General features: G+C 44.0%; 1 protein-coding gene across 6 annotated transcripts in view; it reads left to right on the top strand.

Moving 5' to 3' along the window:
- The window catches only part of JAK1 (Janus kinase 1), a 116,778-nt gene that overhangs the window by 67,453 nt on the left and 24,503 nt on the right, over positions 1-24,822 (top strand). For all 6 annotated transcript variants that reach the window (XM_075832772.1, XM_075832769.1, XM_075832770.1 and 3 more), the window contains 4 exons: positions 11,628-11,823; positions 11,916-12,039; positions 20,928-21,081; positions 22,766-22,929. In XM_075832772.1, the coding sequence (XP_075688887.1) occupies positions 11,658-11,823; positions 11,916-12,039; positions 20,928-21,081; positions 22,766-22,929 (608 nt within the window). In that variant the 5' untranslated portion in view covers positions 11,628-11,657. The remainder of the gene's footprint in view (positions 1-11,627; positions 11,824-11,915; positions 12,040-20,927; positions 21,082-22,765; positions 22,930-24,822) is intronic.

Raw genomic sequence — 24,822 nt, 5'->3', positions numbered from 1 at the left:
TTATAACAGTCCACCGTTTGTGTAAATGACATGAGTGTGTTATCTTTATAAATGTCACCTAGGCAGAGAATTTCTCTGGATTTCCAAAAGTCTGCACCGTCCAGTGTTTGTAAATGGGGGAACATTGGGTTGTCCCACATTGGGGTGTCATCCGCTAAATCCCTAAACCCACATAGCATCTTGACTGCCTTCCATACCTGACGTGCACGTCTGTAAAGCAATAATAATTTACCTATAAACAATGTGGAATTTTCCAGGATAGGCCAAAGGATGGATTACTCCAGTATTTGCCCCAAAGCATACTCTGAATAGGCTTCCTGTGTCGAGGAGAGCCAGGTCCTCAAGTAACGTAGCTGGCCTCCCAAGAAATAAATGTAAAAATCAGGTAATGCAAATCCACCTTTTATTTTTGGGTGCTGTCCTGTAGTAAGAGCAAGTTTCCTACAAGAGTTACCCCCATATTAAAATTTGACATCAAGGAGTTCAGTTTATTAAAAAAGGACTTGGGGAGAGGACCATTTACGTGTTCCAGCCAGTAAAGGCCTTTTGGTAGAAGGATCATTTTAATTAAATTTACTCTTCCGGCCATCGAAAGAGGCAAGGTCTTCCATGGCCTGAATTTCTGGATAAAGATCCTTCAGTGGGTGTACATTTTTTGCATGTGAACCAGTAGGGTTTTTTGTTTTTATATTTATACCCAAGTACTTGAAGCACGCAACGACTGGGAGATTATAATAAGCAACGGGCCAGTCTACCTCCCACAGAGGCTTCAAAGCAGGTTTGGCCCAGTTGATCAGAAGACCAGAGAAGGACCCAAATTGATTTAACTTCAATGTTTTTATTGAATTTTCACATGAATTACGACTTGTAAAATAAACATAATTTCAGATGTGAGATACAAGCATAGGTTCGTTACAATATTGGCAGTAGATTAGAGAGGATATTTGCAAAGATAACAAATCACTGCTCCTCATATATACGCTTTTTGTTGTTACCCACCTGGGTTATAGGCAACATTTCTCAAATACTTGATTGTAATAACTCTCTATGCATACATAAATAAAAGCAAAAAAGAGTATCAAACCAAGCAAAAATGCAAAACAATCCCTCGCTCATTGTCTCAGAAGATCTCACCTGAAACATTCAGGACCTACAGGTCCCTCTAGTTGTCGTGACGCCCAGGACCCCTCCGCATCAGCTCGACATGGCAATTCTCCACCACCACTCGTTAGCTATTGTTACTCTCCCCAGTAGAACTCTTCCCCTACAACTATACCAGCCGTCCTAAATGTCATGTGTTGAAATTATATATGTTTGTATATATGCCACAAGTCGCTCCTGATACCACATAGTTTGTTCAAAACAGACCTGAATCATCTGTTTAGTCGTAGCTGGCAGTATGGCAATAAAACTTTCCCAACTCTCAAAAAAAACTTTGGATATGAATTTCTTTCTTATTTGATGCCTCCACCTAATCCATCTTCATCTAGAAGGAAAGCTTTTCAAGATACAGCTGAAACGAGGGAGAGGTGGAATGATTCCATGTATGCAAAATGGTTTACAAACCTTGCCGCTGAGGCCATATAAGGATTCCCTGCCCCCTGGAGTGCACGGTACAGTATCCACATCAATGTGACCAAAGATGACCCAAACCGGATTAAACGGGACTTAGTTGACCTGATGAGTGACCATAAAGTCGTGTACTTCCAAAACGATTGTATCATTGAAATATGTCCGCCGAATCCTCCCCACATCTGAAGCAGTTCGCATTGGGAAGTAACGTCATTTTAAACCCCCTAACTGGCAAAATGTTTGCCCTATGGTAGATCTGCAGCGCCATTTCGGTATAACGACTAGAAGGGAGTTACTTAATGCTGCGCTCCAGGGCAGAAAGTAGCTGTGGGATATCATTTAGTCATGGCCGTCTCGGATGCCTGGTAATCCAGGGGGCAGTGTAAAAATCTGTAGTTTCTAGAAGTATGGCCCCTATCTCTTTCAGAACAGGTCAGGAAGGAGCGTATAGCCGGACTCCACTCCAGTGAAGTATACGGAAGTGCGGAAGTATACGGTTTAAGTAACTACGGGCCTGCAGGTATTCAAACAATTTGAAAGTTATTTGCGGGTATTTATTTTTGAGATCAGTAAACGAAAAATACTCTTAGTGTCCATGTCTATGAGATGGCCAATGTTCGCAATACCCCCCTTTTGCCATTGAGAGAAGTGTGCGTGCGCCATTCCTGATTGAAAGTCCGGGTTACATGTCAATGTTAGGAACAATGAGTAATGAGGATGAAGGGCTCTGAGCGATCTCATCTTCTGCCATGCCCGCCACGTCGCTATTAATAATGGATTATTTTTACATACATCAGGTATTTTGCGAAATGGGAGGTGTAACAAATTGGGCAGTGCAATAAATGAGCTACATGTCGCATCCCGACCCAAATTGATTTACAATATCTACGGCCCTCGGACGTGTAGTGTCCACCGCAGACCTAAAAATAACCAGGTCATCCGCACACAGGCCAATCCTACTCTCCCTACGTCCAACTGTTACTCCTCTAAACATGGGATCTTGGCGACTCTGAATAGCCAGAGGCTCAATGGCCAAAGTGAACAGGAGGGGGGATAACTGACACCCCTGTCTAGTTCCCCTACCCAGCTCAAAAAAGGTCGAGCCTATTCCATTTACCAGTATGTTTGCCTTGGGACTACTATATAAAATGGATACCCACTTGGAGAATCTAGAGCCTAAGCCAAACCAAGCCAGCACCGCGTGCAAATATATCCATTCCACGGAGTCGAAGGCCTTGGCCGTGTCAATTGAAGCCAAAGCCCATTCCTTTTTCAAATCCCCATCTGCGAAACCGCTTGGACCCTACGGATGTTTTCAGAAGTGGATTTCCCCAGAATGAAACCCGACTGATCCTCCTGTATCAAGGTGGTGACAACAGCATTTAGCCTTTTTGCCAGAATTTTGGCCAGCAATTTATAATCTATGTTAAATAAAGAAATCGTCCTGTAAGACCCGCATTCCTTGGGGTTTTTGTGGGGCTTCAGCAGAATCAGAATAGTGGCTTCATATAAGGACCCAGGTAAATTATCTCCGCGGAAGTCCCGTCACTAACCCTGTTCACTTCTACTGGATTACACTGTTCTGTATAGTCCTAGGTGTAGTCATAGTTGCAAGATGCAGGTATTCCCATGGCTGCAAAGATAAAAAAAAGCATGACCTACAACACCTTGGCAACTGCAGAGGGATTGTCCCTATAATTGTCTTACTTTATTGCAGGGCTGGATTAATCCTATGGGCCAGGTAGCCAATGAGCCTAGAAATTTGCAGCTCTTATGATTTTTAAAAAGTTTCTTATATTTTGGCAACCTAAAATAAACGTACTCCTGGGAAGGTCTAATGCCTGTTGCACACGACCGATGTGCCACTCGGGCCGTCTTTAGTGGCATCCAATAGTCTTCGGACCCATTCACTTTAGCGGGTGAATCGGGTCTGTGAAAACTGACCCGATTCTCCCATCCGTGGAAAGATGGGACATGTCCTATCTTTCCACGGATCACTGACGGGACTCGGCCGGCACACAATGTCGTGTGCATGAGACATTAGACCCAGTTCACACTGAGGTTTTTTTGGCGCTGATTTAGACGCAGAAACTGCATCTGAGTCAGCGCCAAAAACCGCCAAAGTTGATCCACATTGATTTCCATGAGATGCAGAGGAGTTTTTTTCCCGGGCAGCTTTTAGCCGCCGAAAGCGGCATGACCCTCCTTGACGTGGCTCCACCTCTAAACTCACATTGAAATCAGTGAGAGGCAGAAAAAACCTGCGGCGCTCGTTTCCGAGTGTTTTTCGCAGTTTTTTTGCCCGCGGTGGTAAATGACTGCAGACGAAAACTGCTGCAAAAGAGCCCAGGCAGGTCAAAATCTGCCTCAAAATTGCTGAAGAAATTTTGAGGCAGATTTTTTTTTTTTTCTGTCTGCAATAAACTCAGTGTGAACAGGGCCTAACTGGCTCCTGAAGCCTACAGCATTATTTCCCAATTAGGGGTTCCCCACAAGACCGCAGTGAGAGCTGTCAATATTAGACCTTGTTCACACAGTTCTGATTTGCTGTAGATTTTGCATGTATTATTTTTTTTTTAAGCCAAAATCGGGAAAGAAACCCGAAACAGAAGAAATATATTAAAGGAAGGCCTCACAGGTCTGCTCTCCTGGATCCAATTCTGGTTTGGGTATAAGAAATGCAGGCAAAATCTGCAACAAATGTAGAATCGTTTATTCCCTTACATCAAGCCATTTCACTGGCCTCTAGTATCGTGTCCACCCGTATGGCATTGCTATAATTAGTGCAGATGCTTTTGATTTCTCTCTGAACGTGTTAAAACCTTTTGCCATCAGGGTGATGTTTCTTGTGCCGTCCATCCGGTATTTCTGCTTCTACAACCGCCACAAACGTTTATTATATAGGTCTGACGCTGCAATCTGTGGAATCTCCCTTTTGAAGTTTAGACTTCAGTCTCTCGAGCAAAGTCGAATGGTCTGTGACATTTCTAGCTCATGAAGGACTAAAGGTCTGAGGCAGCGTGTAAAGGGATTATATGAGGTTACTGCCCTCCTTTCTATAAATGTACATTGTAGATTGACTTGCCTAGAGGTTGCATGGCCAACAGAGGACCTGTCACCAGGTCATATTAGTTGAACTCGTTAACTGACCTGAATAGCGCTGTCTCCCAGAATCCAGCGCTGTTTTTCTTCTTTTTTTTTCTTCTTCTTGGACCACCCCGTTTCAGAGATATGGCCCACTGTTGTGTTGGCTCCCTATATGCTAATTTGCTGTAGTTAGCCAATGGGGTGGAGCTAGCTGCCCTGCCTCTGATGACCAATCAGCGCCAGGCAGCTTGAGGGTAGTTCATGCCTTGTTGGCTAACTACAGCAAATTAGCATATAGGGAGCCAACACAACAGTGGGCCATATCTCTGAAACTGAAAAAAAAAAGAAAAACCGCGCTGGAGTCAGGGAGACCGCGCTATACAGGTCAGTGAACCACTACAACTTATATGATCTAGTGACCGGCCCTCTTTTTAAAGGGGTTGTGCCACAAAACATGTGTGCGGAATTGCTGCGGTTTTTCCGTCCGAAATTTCGGATGGAAAAAGCGCAGCAGAATACAGTAGCAGCAAAGTGGATGAGATCTAACAAATCTCATCTACACGCTGCGTAAAAATTCAGAGCAGAAACTGACCCGCGGTGCGTATTTTTCGGACCGCATGTAAATCACTGCTGCGCAAAGTGGACTGAATTGCTGCGTTTTTCAGAGGAGATGTCACCATCGCCCAGTATTGTGAAAAACGCAGCAAAATACGCACCATTTTTTTTGCCGTAAAAACCGCAGGAAATGGTATGTTTTTGCCGCAGCGGAATGTCTGCGTTTTTCAACGGAATTGCTGCAGAAAGTTTTTGCAGCAACTCCGTGGTGTGTGGACAAGCCCTTACGTGGCAGCGGATGACTACAAGATTCCCCTGCCTCAGTGTCTGTACGGGTGATGTGTGGCCCTAAAATGTTTTCTGGTAGTGGGATTGTTAACATCGTGGAGTAGAAAACACTGTTGGAATAGTTTTAGATTCTTAATACCCTGAATTTCTTGCAGCTTGATGCTCTGCGGCACCATCTGGAATTTATATTTGCTTCCACTTTGTCCTCCGCTGCCTGTGAGAAAGTTGTATGTGTGACGTAAATCTTCCACAAACACATGCTGTTAATAAAGAGTCTTGGATCCTCGGAGTGAGCGGGCAGATGGGTCATGTTCAAAAATTGTAATAACACTCCCGTCATAAGAAAATGTTTCTCTTGCCCCAAATACAAAAGGTTTAGCTTTGAAGTGTAGCTCTTCTATTGTGAAATATTAGGCGATCATGACTTCCTGACATAGTTGTGGGGTGAGTTACTCAAGTCCTACATAAAGACTGTCAGGAATTCATTCCCTGCAGACTCCTCGCTGGCAGGGAACCATGATCTGGCATACAGCCGGCTGTAGGGTCTGCAGGCGTTAAAAAGAGGTGCATGGGCGATCAAGGGGGCCCCCCCCCATAGACAACAGCCACATCTGCAGCATTGATTATTAAAAGTACATTCATCGTCGTTCTGTCTTCCGCTGGAATTTCAGCTTTTTGACTTGGGGGGGGGGGGGGGGGATGTATTGCACTGTTTATCTTGGGTTTCCTGTGGAAATGCAGAACGGTCAGAATTTATATGACACCTACACAGACAGAGCAACAGGAAAGCGGGGAAGGTCCGTACAACAATGCAGATTTATATGCCACTTGGGGTCTGTGGATAGCTGGACAAGCACTCCTATTGGCATTGAAATGGGCACCATTCGTGGTGGTCGGCAGCATCTGTTGGGCTTCATGCGCTCGGCTTTATGGCTCCGTACAAGAAGTCATAGATATTCTGTTCATGAATACTATTAATATAAGATTTATCTGCTTCTGTGTTATTGGTGACTGGTGCCCTTTAAATTCTGTATTCATCACCATAACCGCGTTCTCTTTTTAAGTTTAGAAGAATTAAAATTAGTCAACGGAAAATACCCGCAGTGGTTACACATCAGCAACGAGCTGCCTGAGAAGTGCGTGAGAGATTGCAAAACACTCAGAGGAAATTCTAAAAGAAGAAGTCCAACCCTTCTCGTCATGAAATGAAGCTGTACTAGATTTGGGTGTTCTTGATTCAAAAGCGAATGCGTCACCGCACAGAGTTAAAGGGGAGCTCCGGGACTGTGGCATCACGTCCTGTTGTGTCTATTCATATGATATAGTACAGATTGTGTTACCGTCTGTTTTCTTCTTGCCGGAGTCCTCCGTGACTGTCACGCCGTGTGTTGTATTGGGCAAAGTTGCAGCAAATTGGAGCAAAACATTTTTACAGAATTGGGGCGACATTTGGTCACCGGTAAAATCGGCATTATCACTAGCTAAATGTTTCGCTATGAGGCTGAAGGTCGTTGGCGACTTGCGAGGATCGAAAGAATAGTGAGTGTTGCGCAACTTTTCCTCCCATATGGATACATTAAGGTGGTGCAATGGTTACGCTAACCTGGCCTTTAACCATGACCGTCACCCGACCAAAAATCACCATCGAGCCCTAACCATAATGTACACGATGGGGAAGATCTGCAGAGTGCAGTAGTAACCTTGGACATGGAAAACCTGCTAGACTAGAGTCTACGGAGGAATGCGTGAAGCGCAATTAAATAGGACATGTTCTATTTTTTCACGGACCCTTCACACGCTCCGTTGAAACAGCGGCCATGTGAACGGCTCCTTTGAAGTACATGAGTCCGTGTGACTTCCGTCGTTTTAACGGCCGTCACACGGACAACATATACGCTCGTCTTAATGAGCCCTTAGCCACGAGCAGGATTATTTATGCATTTTTTTTACACATTGTTACGCTTTGATGCAAAAATGCATGAAGTTGCCTACGAGTAAAGTGCTGGGTGACATTATGACAATGTAAGGTGTTTATGCTCCTAAAATATATGGGTATAGTGTAGGGCTGGGCGATTATGACCTAAATCAAAATCACGATTAATTGAACAGGTAATCTCGATTACGATTATTTAGGCCACACCCTTTTTTCATGCCACACCCCATGCTACGCCATTGAATTAATATTTATCCCCTGAGCCTGCTGTATACTACTGTATATAATATACCCCCTGACACTGCCCCCACACAGCATATTGCCCCCATAGAGCCCCCCACACAGTATAATGCCCTATAACTGCCTCTCCCACAGTATAATGTTCCCATAACTCCCTCTACATTGTATAACGCCCCCGTAATTTACTTCCACGTAGTATAATGCACCCCACACAGTATAAAGTCCCCCATAGCTGCCCCCAAGCTATGTAATGCCCACATAGCTGCCCCCAGTAGTGCCTGATAAAAATAATATACACACCTAACCCGTTCCAACGACGAGTGGTCTGTGCAGCACGGCGCAGACAGGCACGATGATGTCACTGCCTCGCGTCCGGTGTTACATAGTGAATGGTAGAGCAGGGACCTTGCGGCTCCCTGCTCTACCATTGGATTCAACTGTATCTGCGTCCTGAAGATGCAGACAGTTTAAACTGAGGAAAAACAATTGATAAAACCAAAATTTGCAAGATGTCGATTTTAATTGCGCTGAACTTTTGATTTCGATTTATTTTTCGATTAATTGTCCAGCCCTAGTATAGAGATATAATAGGATTTATTTATTTTTTGGGTTATCCGGGGACCAAAAATTGCATTGCAATAATATATTTATGTGAAACTAAGTAACTTACTAATAGACTTTCATTAAATATTCTGGGCTAAATGGTGCAGTTCAAACCTCATGAATTGTTCAGGAAGTGCTGGAGCTTTTCTAATAATAATGACGCTCCGACACGGCCCCGTGTGACTGAGCTCTTCATGAACATGACCACAAGGGGCAGTCACATTGCCTATTGCTTGAGTCCTGAGCAGAACATCAGCTGATTCTTTGCTCGGGGACTCCAGCGATAGGAAACCCGAGAATTGACCAGATATGGATGTCGGGAGCAGGGCTGGAGTCCCGGGCAGAGCGCTAGCTCTCCTCACAGCTGTGCCCCTGCCTACGCACTAACAAAGTTTTGCACCTAGGCGTTCGGAATGGCACGTGTGCAGAATTGTGCCCTCAACTCCTCTCCGGCTTCACTGTGGCACAGGGCATGCTTGGAGGATCTAGGGCATGATTGTGCGCATGTGCCGTATAGTACGCTGAGCATCCAGGCGAGGGATTTGGAGTGAGATTTGGAAGATGTTTTGGGACGGTACGGTTATCAATCATCGGACGGGGTGCGCGGGTGCAACATGTAGAGAGCCGCCCTGGTGCCGCGTTACAGTTCATTTCCATAGCGGGCACAGAAACTTTTTATGTAGATTGCACAGGTACCTTGGCGGTCTTACAAAAAGAGAAAAAGCCCAGTATAAAGTGTGCATTGTGTGTTTGGTAAGAAGTTGACATCCCGCTGTAATATTTCGGCACCTATAAGAAGGTCCCAATAAAGATGTTCATGGGTAAATCTGCTCCCACTAAAGGTCCATACAATCCTCTGATCCGGTGAGCGCTTACTTGGATCTGTTGTGCTCTGTTCGCACCCTTTTTTTTGTGCAGATGTATGTCAGGATTGCGTCTAAACTCCTTCTTTTTGGAGGCTACTGACAACCTCTTTGACACCAGAGAATAGGATGAGGTTCTGTTAGTGATTGTTGCTCTGGTTACCCTTGCATTGTGGGGGCTGGGTCACTCCTAGGAGCCAGGGAGTTAATGAGCCTAGAGATTTGCGCTTGTTTTCGATTTATGTCGGATCTTGTTGCCTTGTCACTAGATATCAGACGCGCTCCTGTGAAGTCATTTTGTGTTTTTTCTTCGTGCTGACTAAACGTTTCTGAATGCACGAAAGCTTCAGGACCGACGGTCTGCGTTACACGTGATCTGATCTGCAGGATACAAGATATCATTCACGTGTGTATATATTTTATTATTATTATTTTAAAATGTATTACTTTTAATTTTTTATTATTATTTTGTATTATTAATCATGAATTCATGTCAGGGATAATTTTCCATTGTCATGACTGTAAATATTAAACATCACATTGTGATGCCAGAACCTGACCGCAACCCTCAAAAACAGCAACTGTATTTTGAAAAAAATAATAATTTTGCTGCATGTTTGTTGCAGGTGTTAAACAGGTTTTCGCCGTAAGTTCGCGGTTTTTGGTCACACCTGTGGCCTCCCCCTTCGTATTGCACTGGTGATGTAATTATTGACCGATCATCAGGCTGTTCTTTCTATGGGATATCCTCAAATCATGACCTGTTGGGGTTATTTGAGGACAGAAGTTAAGAAATGTCGCGTTCACACGTTCTGGTTTTGCTGCAATGTTTGCAAAAATGGCAAACCCGCTGCGTGTGAACACAGCCAGATGCTGAATTAGATCAACACTCTCTTCTCCTGTTACTGTCATCATTTCCATCATCTCATTTGCTGAATAGTATTTTTACAGGTTTTTTATTTTAAACAACCCCTATCCACCTGCCCACTCGGGACCCCCCAAATTTTAGCCAGAGCAGAAAGCCGCTCTCCCTCTGAAGGACCCATCTCACCTGTGTATTAAACAGACGGCTCGTTGATCTCCGAGGAGACCATGTAATGCTTCATTTCTCTTGGTAGAAGAGGCGACTTTTATTTATTGAGGTATTGACTCATTGATTGGCGCTGGGGCCATGGAGTACGTATGTTACCCCTGGTCTTGCGTGGTATCCTCCAGGTTCTCCAGTTTCCTTCCACACTCCTATAAAGTACCCATCGGATAATTGGCTTCTTATAAAATTGGCCCCAGCGTGTGTATTGGGTGGTGGGTAAATAGTGAGCCCCACTTTAGCAGAGAATGAGGTGAAGGACGTTTTATGTGCAGAACGTGTTAGCGCTCTATTATTAATGGATAATTCATCATTCTCACTGCAGATGTCGTAACATGGTATGTAGCAAGTATGGCTAATGGGGTCGCTGAAATAATACAGCAGACTTATAGTTATGAGTTTGCTGTATTCATGAACTGCGCGTCACCACGGCCCCTCTCCGCCTCCCCCCGCCCCTCTCCGCCTCCCCCCGCCTCTCTTCGCCTCCCCCCGCCTCTCTCCGCCTCCCCCCGCCTCTCTCTGCGTTGACGGATAACTCAGTTATCTTAGAAATATATAGGCAGTTACTGAATATTCAAGGACAGGCTCGACAAAAGAGAACCTTAAAGGGGTTGTCCACTGCTGGACAACTGATGACCTGTCCACCAGATGGGTCAAAAGTATATCATCGGTGAGGGTCCGACACCCGGGCCCCACACCGATCCGCCACTTCGGCTGCCTCCGGGATACAAAATCACCATTGCAAGGTGTAGAAATATTTCATAGATGCAGAAAAGTGTTTGTTGGAGACTCGGCAGCATGTTGGATGGAGACTTCGCACTCACCCAATCACTAAAACGGAGCCGCAGAAACGCTCGGATGAGTGCTGCTTCACTTCTGGGCGGCTTTCCTCGGAGCGGTGTATGTGCTCATTGACTTTCTATCGAGCCCGCGCACCGCTCCAAGGAAAGCCTCTCAAACGAAGCGCCACAGCACTCACCCGAGCGCTTCTGCCGCTACATTTTAGCAATCAGTAGGGGTCTCCGTGCTCGGACCCCCACTGATCAAAACTTCTGACTGGTCACTGACATGTCAAAAAAGTTTTTGGAATGTTTAGTTACCCTTTAAAACGGTAAATCTCTGATTGATCTGTGGCCTGGTCGGGGCTTCTATTGTTGGGATGGTGATCTGTCTTTCCAAGGATTGCGCCCAACAACGACTGAAAAATAACACGGGAGATCAACTCTGAATTCAGAATTTTGCTTTAGATCTAAATAGAGCAGAAATTGTAACATTTTATGTAGCTTTTAACTGAAAGTTTTCTTATGGATCGTCTAAGTAAACTATCGTGATTTGGTTTTCTCTTCATTTGATCTGCAGTCCTTTCATTTCGTCTGATTCTTCTTTGAATTTTTTTTAGCGTTTGAATGAGGCGTGAGAATTGACAGCGATGGCTTTCTGCGCAAAAATCCGAAACGCTAGGAAGTATGAAGTAGACGCCACTCCTCCTAAAGGGATAGAAATTAATTTCTACCTGGGAGACAAGTTGCCAATCTTGTTTACTGAAGGAACCTACACCGCGGAGGATCTGCTCATCGAGGCCGCCCAGAAATGCAGTAAGCGTCCGTTAACCCTTGTGTTTCCGGTGAATTACATGGCGCTTCTTCTGGTTTGAATAAGATTAATTCTTCCATGTTTCCTTTTAAAGATATCTCTCCGTTGTGCCACAATCTATTCGCGCTTTACAGTGAGAAGGACGACCTCTGGTTGCCTCCAAATCACCTCTTCAAAATAGATGTCAATACATCTCAGAAGCTTCATTACCGAATCAGGTCAGTGGCGTTTGGATTTTAGATTTTCTTTTATTCATGTACAAGGTGGTTCCCAAGTTGGAGTTCACTCCTATCAATCTGATCTGTGAGAGTCTTGGCCCAACCTGGACATCACTCACGTCCGTAGTTTTGGTAACTCCCATTCATTTTAAAGAAGCATTTTTTTTTAAATGATGAGACATGACCTAAAACTCTTAGGCTGGGTTCACACGACCATGTTACGTCCGTAATGTGCGGAACGTATTTCGGCCGGAAGACCCGGACCGAACTCAGTGCAGGGAGCCGGGCTCCTAGCATCATAGTGATGTACGACGCTGGGAGTCCCTGCCTCGCTGCAGGACAACTGTCCCGTACTGTAATCATGATGACAGTACGGGACAGTAGTTCCACGCAGAGGCAGGGACTCCTAGCGTCGTACATAAGTATGATGCTAGGAGCCCGGCTCCCTGCACTGTGTTCGGTCCGGGTCTTCCGGCCGAAATACGTTCCGTACATTACGGACGTAACTTGGTCGTGTGAACCCAGCCTCATGTGGGAAACCCCTTTTTGTTGTCTCAACAAGTTGAAAACAAAGTTGTACGTGCAAGTTTTTTCCCCAAATATATGTATATTAACCCCTTCCCGCCACCAGTCTGTAGATATACGTCCTAGCCTCCGATGCCCCGTGCAGCCAGGGTGTATATCTACAGTCCAAACCTTAGTGGCAGATTGCGCTGTATAGCACTCCACCATTAGAGGGATCGGGCTGACTCTGCTGAGGTGCAGGGAGCTGAAAGATCACCTCCTTCTCACAAACAAACACTTAAAGGTGTTTTCCCATCAGGGACATTTATGACATATCCACAAGATACGTCGTAAATGTCAGTCAGATGCGGGTCCCACCTTTGGGACCCGCACCCATCTTTAGAACAGGGCCCCCTAAACCCTGTTCTACCGCTACGTGATGTGGCTGAAGCGTGTGATTTCCGAGAGCTACGTTGTTTGCGTAAGTCCCATAGAACTGAACGGTAGTTACGGAAACGACGTAGCTCGCATTCTACACTGCTTCCGTAGCTGCTATTCACTACTATGGGAGTTACAGAAACAGAGATGGGTGAGGGTCCCAGAGGTGGGACCCGCATCTATCTGACATATCCTGTGGATAGGTCATAAACGTCCCTGATGTGAAAAACCCTTTAACACAACTCAAAGTGAGCACTGGAACTTAAATGCTGGAAACTTCCTTCCTGCATTCGGGCTGTTGCCATGTAAACCCGTGACGTCTTGATGATGTCACAGGCTTCCAAGTGTGACATGGAGGAGAGGAGCATGCTGGGAGGACATGATCTGCAGCAGCCATTAGATCCTTATTATATGTGATCTAAGGCTCCATGCACACGACCACATTTTTCATCCGTAATTACGGACCCATTCATTTCTGTAGGCCACGGACACCTTTCCATATTTTTACGGATGGGTGTCCTATGGGAGCGTTGCTATGCGATGCCAGGGGATTACCCAAGATTCCTCCCTGGTTTTTTTGTGGATCCGTAAATACAGATGCATTACGGATGAAATACGGACCGTATTAATGGACACCTTTCCGTATATGTGGATGATTTACGGATGACTATGAATGGCTACGGATCCGTATTTACAGATGGTATTTACGGATGGATGATAAATACGGTCATGTGCATGGGGCCTAAGGGATGCTGGAGGGAAACACATCGTGCCATCCCAGTTACTCCAGCACCAGGTCAACAAGTATGAAATAAATCCAGTAACAAATAAATAAAAAAAAGATTAAAAATAATAAAAAATGAAAATACATCCTCTTAACTCGCCTGTATCATCAGGAGCATACCCTATGAAATGGAAGCACGTTACATGAGCGACTTGCACCCTTGTATTAATGCGTCCAAATCATGCAAAATTTGTTACCCCAAATCCAAAAAAAGATAATCTAAAGAGGACACCCCCCCCAATTTCTTTCAATTTTTAGAACCACCCCACCTCATCCCACAGTCCTCAATGCATATAATCCGCTTTACATAACCTTATATGTCACCATGACCACAAAAATACACATTGCCGCCAAATAACACCCCCTCAATTCCTCCCTAAGGCCCTGTTCGCAATTTTAAGGCAGATTTTCACCTGCCTGCACTTTCTTGCCACGGTTTTTCCGCCTCAAATTCAGCGCCAAAAAAACTCAGTGTGAACAGGGCCTAAATGGTAATAACAAAGAATCCACCCTATACGGCTTTAAGAAAAAATAGAGGCTACCAGAGCAGATACTGAAGCCCGGTTTTGATAGAATATGGCGCTAATCCTATGTATGTGTGTATATCTGTAGCCCGGATATGATCTGCTGCACTACCTCTCTCCTTTTATCCTTTAGATCGGGACTCTATATTGTTTGATTTATATTTTGATTTGGGGGTTAATTAATGTTTTATGGGACCCTGACCCCCTGTGATTCTTCATGGTCAAAGATCCTGCCCTTTTGAAAGTCTAAGCAGAGTATACTGTAAGGAGCTTCACTTTAACGGCGATCGGCTTTGCTCGGAAAGCTCAGCGAGCGGTGTAAGAGCTCAATCGAAAACCGTACACAGCTCACTCGGCTTTCCGGGGAAAGACGAGCAGAAATGAAGCGGCTCAGTGCTCACCTGAGTGCTTCTGCCGCTTCGTATTAGCGATTGGCGGGGGTCTCAGTGCTCGGACCCTCCGCTTTGGACAATCCCTACTCATTAGAAGGGTCTCTTGACAATAAGCTGACTATAAAGTTTCCCCCCTTGTTGGGACCCCAGCGATCATCTGTAATCTGTGGGGAAACCTGGCAGTAAGTGTTAATTTTCCCTGCAGCGCCACCACAGGAGAAATTAAGCATTACACAGTGTCCATTCATATCAATGTGTCATCGGTGTAATACAGAACAGGACCCCCTCCCCCCTCTATTAACTAAAAATTCCCTAATAGGGTGCATGACCATGTGTTTTCTAAACTGAACAACCCCTTTAAGTGGTATTCTGAATATAAATATTTAGGGTATATTTATAGGATAGGCCATAGATGTTAAACCTCTGAGACCCCCACCCTTTGTGTAGTCTTAGTTTTTAGTTGTCTCTTGTTGCTGTGTCATTTGAAAAAAAATGACTAAAACAAACGCAAATCTAATTTTTGTCAGTGAAGTCCCTGCTGCACCCGGGTTGCGCTTTTTATCTGGGTATAACCGCTCTTGCTTGTATTTTCTATTTTCACCTTTGCAGTCTAGCGTTCTGCGCTATGTGCTGGATTCACAGGCCGGGAGTAGCGTTGTGTAAAGGAACTATTTTTTTTTTTTTTACCTCTTAAAAGGTCCACCGGGGCTGCTCTTTCTTTCTTCCTTCCTCAACTGGAGTAAGATTACATCTGACCTCGGCGGTTTCAGAGCAGCACGCGCACCCCGTGGTGTGGGACATGTATTTTGATCAAGACGTTGTACACAAGATTCGCATTCGACAACATGAATGAATCCAGACTGACGAGATCATGATAAATGAACTTTTTGGGGTTGTAGTGAATTGATATATGTAAATAGTCTTTTGGCACGAAAACCTTTTCTTGCACCGATGAGATTGCAGCTGGTGGTTGTATTGCTTCACCTTACCCGTGCTTGATATCGAGCCGCTGCCTTCCACCCACAGTTCCTTTTCCTGCCTTGGTTTATATTTGTGGTCTGCCCTGACAGCCTGTGGGAGTTGTAGTTTCCACCAATCTCTATGAACCATTTCACTGACTTCTGCTTGTAGGAAATCTTATTGCAACTTACAAGTGCTGGATTATCAGAAATTCTGTACCATTGGAAGTTTCAAAGGATTTCCCCACTATTTGCTTTTATTACTTCACCATTAGATAGGTAACAAATGGGATCGGTGAGCAATGTGACCTTTTGGAACCCGCAATTAGAAAAGGTGACCTCAATTTCTCCTCCTACGAATGACCATGGTGGGCAGAAATTATATGGAACGATCCCTCACCTGCCTTACGTGTCTATGGGAGATGCTAAAACAGCTGGGTCAGCGCGAAACTTCCAATAAAGATTTACATGGGCCCTTGTTTCAGGGCCATGATGTAGTGCAAGAATAAAGGTAGGGCCGTACAAATCGGATGCAAACTGCGCCAGCAGGCGGTTTTACCGCGGAGCCTTTAGCAATTAAACGTTTTTATTATTAAATCCTTAAATGTGCCCCCACAGCAAAACCCTGCGACCACAAACATCCTGACTCTCCGCCAGTGGTCACATGATTGCATTATCCAATAACTCTAGAGTATTTTAGTGAAAAATACCAGAGAATCGGGGACATATTGACCAGTGCATGGCCGACTTTACTGTCTGACCGTAACCGACAAATGCCCCTTGCAGCTAAATACTAAGAATCTGCTAGCAGGCGAGGCAGGGTTCAGGTATGTTGTAGCGTGCCAGCGGATAAACCACGGAGGTAACCAGCGTGCTCACTATTGTCTGTTGTTTTCTGTTCTTGGAGATGTTACACCTATAAACCAAACAGAAGTAGAGTCTCTTACCAGCTTTGAGAGCTCTGTGAACACCAGAGGACTTGGATGAACCCACAAGAAAACTGGTAGAACCTGCAAACTTATTCAATGCCATGACCTCCGTGCCACAAGACTCCTGCCCTAACTACCAAGCCTTGAGAATTGGACTTTACACAACACAGTCTGCACAGTGACTTGATGAGGGTGGTGGGGTGTGATTGGCACCCACTGCGGTTCCATAACTACATTTTGAATTGCTCCGGATAATAGTTGGGCAACTAATATACAGCTGTACTCACCATTATTGGCAATAGTGAAGGGGTGTTTCTATGGGTCATACAGAATATCCACTCAGGCTAAGAGGGCTGTGAATTGGGCACATGGTTACATTTCATCTATCATAAAACCACGTCCCGGGCCATAAAGTATTCAGTGCGTGAGAGACAAACAACATGAGCAAGTTCTAGGGTGTAATATATGGGGTATGTCTAGGTGCCATGCAGTGCAAATATGTCCTTTATATGTCAAGGGCAGGAATATTAAGAAGGATGGGTATAGAGAGTGTTGATGGTTCTATGTTGAAGAACTGTTCCTTCCTGAAAGCCTCTGTACCCCCAGTCAATCCAATGGTGATGTGACCCAATGTTGTTGTCAAGGGTGAGAAGAAAAAAATCGCTTTGAATTATTCTGGATAAGGCCCTGTTCACGTCATGTTTTTTAAACTGCATTTGACATATACACCAGTAAAAGCTTCCGACCTATACGTTAAACGTAGGATGTGATAGATGCAGTGGCGTATGTCACCTTAGACTATAATGGTATATTTTTAACGGATATATCGTGAACTCTCATGACCCTTTTCTTATTTATTAAACGGGTACACTGCCATTATAGCCTATGGGTGGCAGATGCCAATGTTAGGCTTCCGTTTACCGCATTTGTCACCTATAATGGTATCCGTTTAATGGGTACGTCATAAAAAGCTAATGACGTATCCGTTAAATGGATGTCTGTATCAGATGCCATACGTGGCCCATAGTCAACCCAGTTCAGAAAGAAAAAACAACATATAAAAAGAAAAAAATCTGGATTCTGCAGGATGGAATAGTATAGTTTACTACGCTATTCCATACCTTTTTTTATTTGCGGTATATTGACAAGAACTATTTGGCCCTGTCTGACAACAAGCACTATGGACACGTTTAGAACTCCTGACGTAGACCCGAAACGTCAACAAAAACGTGATGCGAACAGGGCCTTAACCCGTTAGTGACCGCCAATACGCCTTTTCACGGCGGCCACTAACGGGCTTTATTCTGATGCATAAGCCTTTTTGCGGCACTGCGATAAGATCGCCGAGTGTCTGTGTCTCCAATGGCAGCCGGGGGCCTAATAAAGGCCCCCAGATCAGCCTGTAGTGAATGCCTGCTAGGCTTTGCCAGAAGCATGTCCTAACAGATGCCTGTCCGGTTTAAATGGACAGGCAGTAATACACTGCAGTACAAAAGTATTGCAGTGTTTTATAATAGTGATCGGATAATCGCATATTAAAGATCCCTAGTGGGACTAGTAAAAAAGTTTTCAAAAAGTTTAACAAAGTTAATTAAAAAAAATGTGAACAAAGTTATTGTGTTATTTAAAACATACGTTTTTTATTGAAAGAAAAATCAAATATCACATACATACATGTGGCAGATACAATTTGCATATACATTCTTGTAACATGTCATCCCCCACAGATATGAATACAAAGTGGACAATATATAGTACAAATTCTGAACTCAGACAAAGGGTACAAAGCCATAGATGATTGACAAATGTGTAAAGTAATGCACCAATCACTGTCATGGGGGTAAATGACACTGAAAACCAATGCATATGCCTATCCAAGATATGTAGATTATCAATCAATAATTTAGAAAAAGGAAAACAGAACTTAAACAAAACAACTCGGCTTGCAAGAGCATAGACACTTCGATATGTAGAAGTTTAAGTATAGAGAGAGTCCACATAGTATCTAGAGGAAGTCCACTTGTCCCATTGAAGACATTGTGAGACATGGGATCTTTGCAGGATTATCGTTCTTTCCATAATACATGTGAGATTAACCTACTGAATTGCCCCAGTTAATGTAGGAGTGGAGGTTTTCTTCCAATATTTGGCCTCAGGAATTTTTGCAGCGCATAGTACATGAAAAATAATTGACTTATCATGAGAATGGAAATCTGCTAACCCTACATGAAGCAGAGCTAAAGCAGGAGTAGTAACTAGTGGGAATTGTAGAACAGGCGACAGTAGTTTATCTATCTTGTCCCAAAAAGTCCGTATGACCGGACAGTACCAGAAGATATGCTTAAGAGTCCCCACCGCCACTCCGCATCTCCAGCAAATATTGGAAGAAGTAGGATATATTAAGGAGAGGCGATGAGGCGTCAGGTACCATCTATATAGCACCTTCCTAGTAGCTTCTAAGGCCTCATGCACACGACCGTAGTGTTTTTCTGGTCCGCAAATTCCAGGACCGTGTTCCGTGAAATGTCCTCCGCAGTTCATCCGTATGTAATCCGCAAAATGCGGATAAAAAAAAAGCCTAGGTAAAACAGGATGACGACAGAACTCATTCCCGGTCGTCGCCTAGCAACACTTCCGCAAACTGCGGTTCACACACGGAGGTGTACCCGCATTTTCCACGGGCCCATTGACTTCTATGGGCATGTCCGCATGGAATTTGCGGGCCGTAATAAGACATGTCCTGAGTTTGTGCGGCACGGATTTGCGGACATGCGGGGACCCGTGAAAACACGGATAGTGTGTATGGGCCCATAGAAATGAATGGGTCCGCAATTCTCCCGTGGATTTTCAGGGGGAATTGCGGACGCAAAAACACGTTCGTGTGCATGGGGCCTAAGTGGTGAGTAGAATTGGACAGTTGGGAGGCCATTGAAAAGGTAGATTCCCAGTCTACACTGTCCTGAGGTAAGGATCAATCAGATTCCCACCTCCTAACACACTGGAGGGTAGTCTGTTGTAATATATCTAAAACCTCCAAAGACGGATTTAGATTTAGGACGCAAAAAAGAGTGGTGAAATTTCTGTTTATTTTCTATCTCCCCCCCCCCCCCCCAAAGAAAAAGTTAATAAAACCTAATCGATAAATAATATGTACATCAAAATGCGACGATGGAAAAACGTAAAAAAATATCTTGGTCATTTAAGGTTTAAAATAGCCTGGTCATTAAGGGGTTAATTTCTGTTCACTTATTTTGTCTCGGTTTCTGTTTGACCAGAAAAATAGCGCTGCATGCACGATAAACGATCGTTTTTAGATTATCATAAAATATTCGACCACCGACAAACGAGCAATTTCTCACTGATGGTGTTTGGACTTTTAGTGGATATTACAAATGTTTACTGGATGATCGCCCTATGTAGAAGGCCTCGAATTGTTTTTCACAATAAGGGCCCTTTTACACGGGCCAATAAGCGGGCAAACGATTGTTAATACGATCAATATTATCGCTGTCGGCGGCGCATCTCCCCGTGTAAACTGAGAGACGCGCTGCCGACATGATGGAAGATGGAAATGTATGGGGACGAGCGATCGTAGTAAGGAGCGCTCATCTCTATATATTACTGATCATAGCTCCTTGTGAAAGGAGGAAACGAGCGCCGATCAACGATCTGTCTCGTTGATCGGCGCTCGTTGTTACGGACAAAATTGGCCGGTGTTAAAGCACCCGATTCATATTTGTTGTCTGATCTTCAGTATCTCTTACAAGGTCATTTCATCTTATTTACTCAGAATCTCATTACTTCTCAGTCTTGGAAAGTCCTTCTAAAATGGGAAACCATTGATAGCGTAATGGGTTAATCCCAGCAGGCCTTGTGGATTTCCCCTCCTGTAACTTCTGTACATGTTGGACTCCAATGTCCGCCGTGGGGAGAAGGATGACAAATTCTGATTCAGTGGCTTCTAAATTCCGTTTTATTACCGGGGATCGCCGCCGATGAGTTGGTCTTATGCAGTTTACATGCAATGTCCATAGAGACTTGTATCTTCTATTTATCCTATGACTCGTAGTCCGTATGCTGCCTTTGGTGCCTCCATACAGCAGTAGCAGCGCGCAGCTTCTAGCGGAGAATACCGCTGTAATACAGCATTCACTGGTGGTATACGGAGGTACAGTACGACCCCATAGACTGTAGGCGTTCAACTCCGCGGTTGTTTGGAGTTTGACGTAGCGGAGGTCTCGTCCTGAAAGTATCTATCCCTTATCGAGTGGGGCCGGTATTTCCAGTCTTAATATACCACGGACAAATGTTATGACCATTTAAGTCTAATTTATGTTTTTTGCTTCTTTTATTCTTAGATTCATTTTTACAAATTGGCACGGTACAAATGAAAATGAGCCATCGGTCTGGAGATATTACCCCAAAAAGCATAAAGACAACTATGACAGCAAGCAGGCCTCCGATGGGACCCCCATCCTTGATGCCAGCTCCTTGGATTATATTTTTGCGCAGGTCGGTCCAATTATTCGCTTTGTAACTTTGAATACTTGATCTTCCCACGCTGATCTTCTTCTTGGTTCATCTTTGGCATTAGGCGAATAATAAATTCATGTTAAGCTTTGTCATGTAGATCTCTGGCAGCCCAATTGACACTTCTAGGGGTGTCTTTGTAGGTGCCATTGCCCTCACTAATTTAGCTTGATGTGACTTTCACTTTACAAGACCGGTCCTGATGTCAAAATATTTTAGTTTTATATATAATGACATATATATTCCCTAAATATAATAAATGTTGTTTTTTTATGTTCATAACTTTAACCCCTTAGTGACCAGCCCATTTTAGGCCCTAATGACCAAGCTATTTTATTCGTTTTTCTATAGTCGCATTCAAAGAGCTATAACGTTTTTATTTTTTCGTCTACATAGCTGTATGAGGACTTGTTTTTTGCGGGATTAGTTGTGCTTTTTAATAGCACCATTTTTGGGTACATATAATTTGTATATTAACTTTTATTAACCTTTTTGGGGGGGATTATAAAAAAAAACTGAAATTCCGCCATTGTTCTATGCGTTTTTAAATTGTCGCCGTTCACTGTGCGGCATAAATAACACGTTACCTTTATTCTATGGGTCGGTACGATTACGGCGATACCACATATGTAGAGGTTTTTTTATGTTTTACGACTTTTGCACAATAAAAACACTTTTGAACTAAAATTATTTGTTTTTGCATCGTCGCTTTCCAAGAGCCGTAATTTTTTTATTTTTCCATCAATGTAGTGATTTTTTGGGCTTGTTTTCTGCGGGACGAGACGTAGTTTTGAATGGTACTGTTTCGGGGTACATGGGACTTATTGATTCATTTTTATTATGACTTTTTTGGGGGGCAATGGAAAAAAATTGCAATTTCGCCATAGTTTTTGGCGTTTTTTTTTTACGGTGTTCACTTTGCGGTTTAAATTACATATTAACTTTATTAATGGAGTCATTACGGTCGCGGCGATACCACATATGTGCACTTTTTTTTTTTTTTTTTACACTTTTACTAAATAAAACCACTTTTTATGGAAAAAAATGGTTTTATTTATTTTTTTACTGTACTTTTTATTAATATTCTTTATTTCACTTTGATGACTTATTTTATTAGTCCCACTGGGGGACTTTACTGTGCGATCTTCCGATCGCGGCTATAATGCTCTGGTATACTTCGTATACCAGAGCATTATTGCCTGTCAGTGTAAATCTGACAGGCAATCTGTTAGGACGTGCCTCCGGCTTTTATCAGTCTGGGGGCTTTTATCAGTCCCCCGGCTGCCATGACACCCCATCGGAGACCCGCGATTGCATTTGCGGGCCGCCGATGGGTGACAGAGGGAGCGCACTCCCTCTGTAAACAAAGTTAAATGCCGCGGTCGCTATTGACGGCGGCATTTAACGGGTTAAACGGCCGCGATCGAAGTAAACTTCGATCGCGGGCGTTGGAGCAGGAGCTCAGCTGTCATCAGACAGCAGAGCCCCGGCTCCTGCCTGCACGGGAGACCCGTGCAGGACTTAGACTAGGCTGACGTGAAAAGGCGTCAGCCTAGCCTAAAGCCCATTAGTGAATCACGTAAAAAGGCGTATTAGTGGTCACTAAGGGGTTAAAAAAGAAAACCAATGATCATTTCATCCCCTTTCCTCCTGATACGGTCATTAGGGCCAGTACGAGTTGGTGAAATGTCTGGCGCCTGTTCGAGACCCAAAAAGTGACCACGAGATGCACGAAATCGAGAATGAGTGCCTTGGGATGGCAGTACTAGCGATCTCTCACTACGCCATCAAGAAGAACATGCAGCTGCCAGAACTTCCCAAAGATATAAGGTTAGTTATCATCTCTCCAATATCCAATATTCCGGTCTTGTTCGGCTTCGTTCACATCTACATCAGGACTCCATTTGCACCGGATCGGTCACCAATGAAATCAATGGTGATGCAAACTGAAACCTATGGTTTCGGCCCGTTTCAGTCAGGGTTCGGTCAATGGGTTCCCTTGACAGAAAGCATAGACGGAGCCCATGAACGGAGACCTGACGCGGATGTAAACTAAGCCGTATCTAGGGATAAACGACTGCAGAGATTTATACTGTATATATTCTGCTCAGCAGACGAGTCTCCCCCTCACACCTTTCTGCATGGCCTTGCTTCTAATCCCAGCTTGTTGATTACTTCTGATGTTGTGCAGGGACTATGGTCGGGGGCAGTCAAACCTTTTTGATTGTATTTGGAGACATTATTGATTTTATATATAGGAGCCACTGAGCAATCAATGAGATGAAGTTGAGCACCTGTCGCTGCCTTCAGACACGTCATTGATCTGGGATTACCAGAAATCACATGAATAAAGGAGTTGCTGCTTTCTATTGCCCTTTTGGCTTAAATCTTTTTTTATATCCAAGTCACGCTGAGGGGGCTCCCACTAAAATCAGTCTTGTCGAAAGTCCGCTGAAGGGACACGCAATATTTAAATAAGAAAACCGAAATTTAGTACAGGTTATTATTTTATACACTTAAGCCGGTCATAAACCTTGTACAGAAAGTGGACTGCACCTGCCGCCAGCGCGCACACATTATCTAATCCGCATCGTACGCCTTTGCAGAATCTGTCTAATTCCCTCTTTTGCCATCTGCAAAGGTGTGTGTGTGTGTGTGTGTGTGTGTGTGTGTGTGTGTGTGTGTAATGTATGTGTGTAATGTATGTGTGTACTGTATGTATGTACTGTGTGTGTGTGTGTGTGTGTGTGTATGTACTGTATGTATGTACTGTATGTAATGTATGTGTGTACTGTATGTGTGTACTGTATGTGTGTGTGTGTATGTAATGTGTGTATGTACTGTATGTGTGTACTGTATGTGTGTATGTACTGTATGTATGTACGGTGTGTGTGTGTATGTACTGTGTGTGTATATGTGTGTGTGTATGTACTGTGTGTGTGTGTGTGTGTATGTGTGTACTGTATGTGTGTATGTACTGTGTGTGTATATGTGTGTGTGTATGTATGTATGTACTGTATGTATGTACTGTATGTATGTGTGTGTGTGTGTGTATGTATGTATGTATGTCATGGTCGTCTAGCTCGTCCCATTGTTAGTGCATACATATTTTAATGTACCGAAAAGGTAGCGCACATATACTTGCTTTGTACTTCTGTATCTGTCTGGCTTATTTTGGAGTGTCGTCATACTTACTACTGGTTAGGTATTGACTGCTTTTTATCGAATGTTTATGACCAGTCTTAGGCCCCATTCACACGAGCGTGAATCACGTCTGCGTGCTGTGGGTTGAAACAACGCACAGCATGCGGACCCATTGTTTTCAATGGGGCCATTCACACATGCGTGATATATCACGCAGCATAAGTGCGTTGCGTGAAACTCACTGCACGTCCTATATTGAAGTCAATGGGTGCGTGAAAACCACGCACTGCACCCTGATGCAGATCCATGTGCGGTGCGTGATTAACGCATTAATTCAATTTATAAAATAAAAAAAAATGTGCTTTGCGAGTGCGTGAATAACGCATGCCACTCATAAAGCACACTGATACATAACGCAACACACACGGACCAGATTCACGCGCGCGGATTCCCGTATATTATGCAGCCTGTGGTAATGCAGGTTGCTTAGCAACCACTTGACCTCCTGTCTGGGTGACTACCATTTTTGTAAACGTAGTGGTCACAGGATGTTCTATCCACTATTCCAATACATTGCAG

Source organism: Rhinoderma darwinii, chromosome 7 (genome assembly GCF_050947455.1).
Source record: "Rhinoderma darwinii isolate aRhiDar2 chromosome 7, aRhiDar2.hap1, whole genome shotgun sequence".
Classification (NCBI taxonomy): domain Eukaryota; kingdom Metazoa; phylum Chordata; class Amphibia; order Anura; family Rhinodermatidae; genus Rhinoderma; species Rhinoderma darwinii.
Note: the sequence above shows the minus strand (reverse complement) of the source record. Positions and strands in the feature narration are given on the sequence as shown.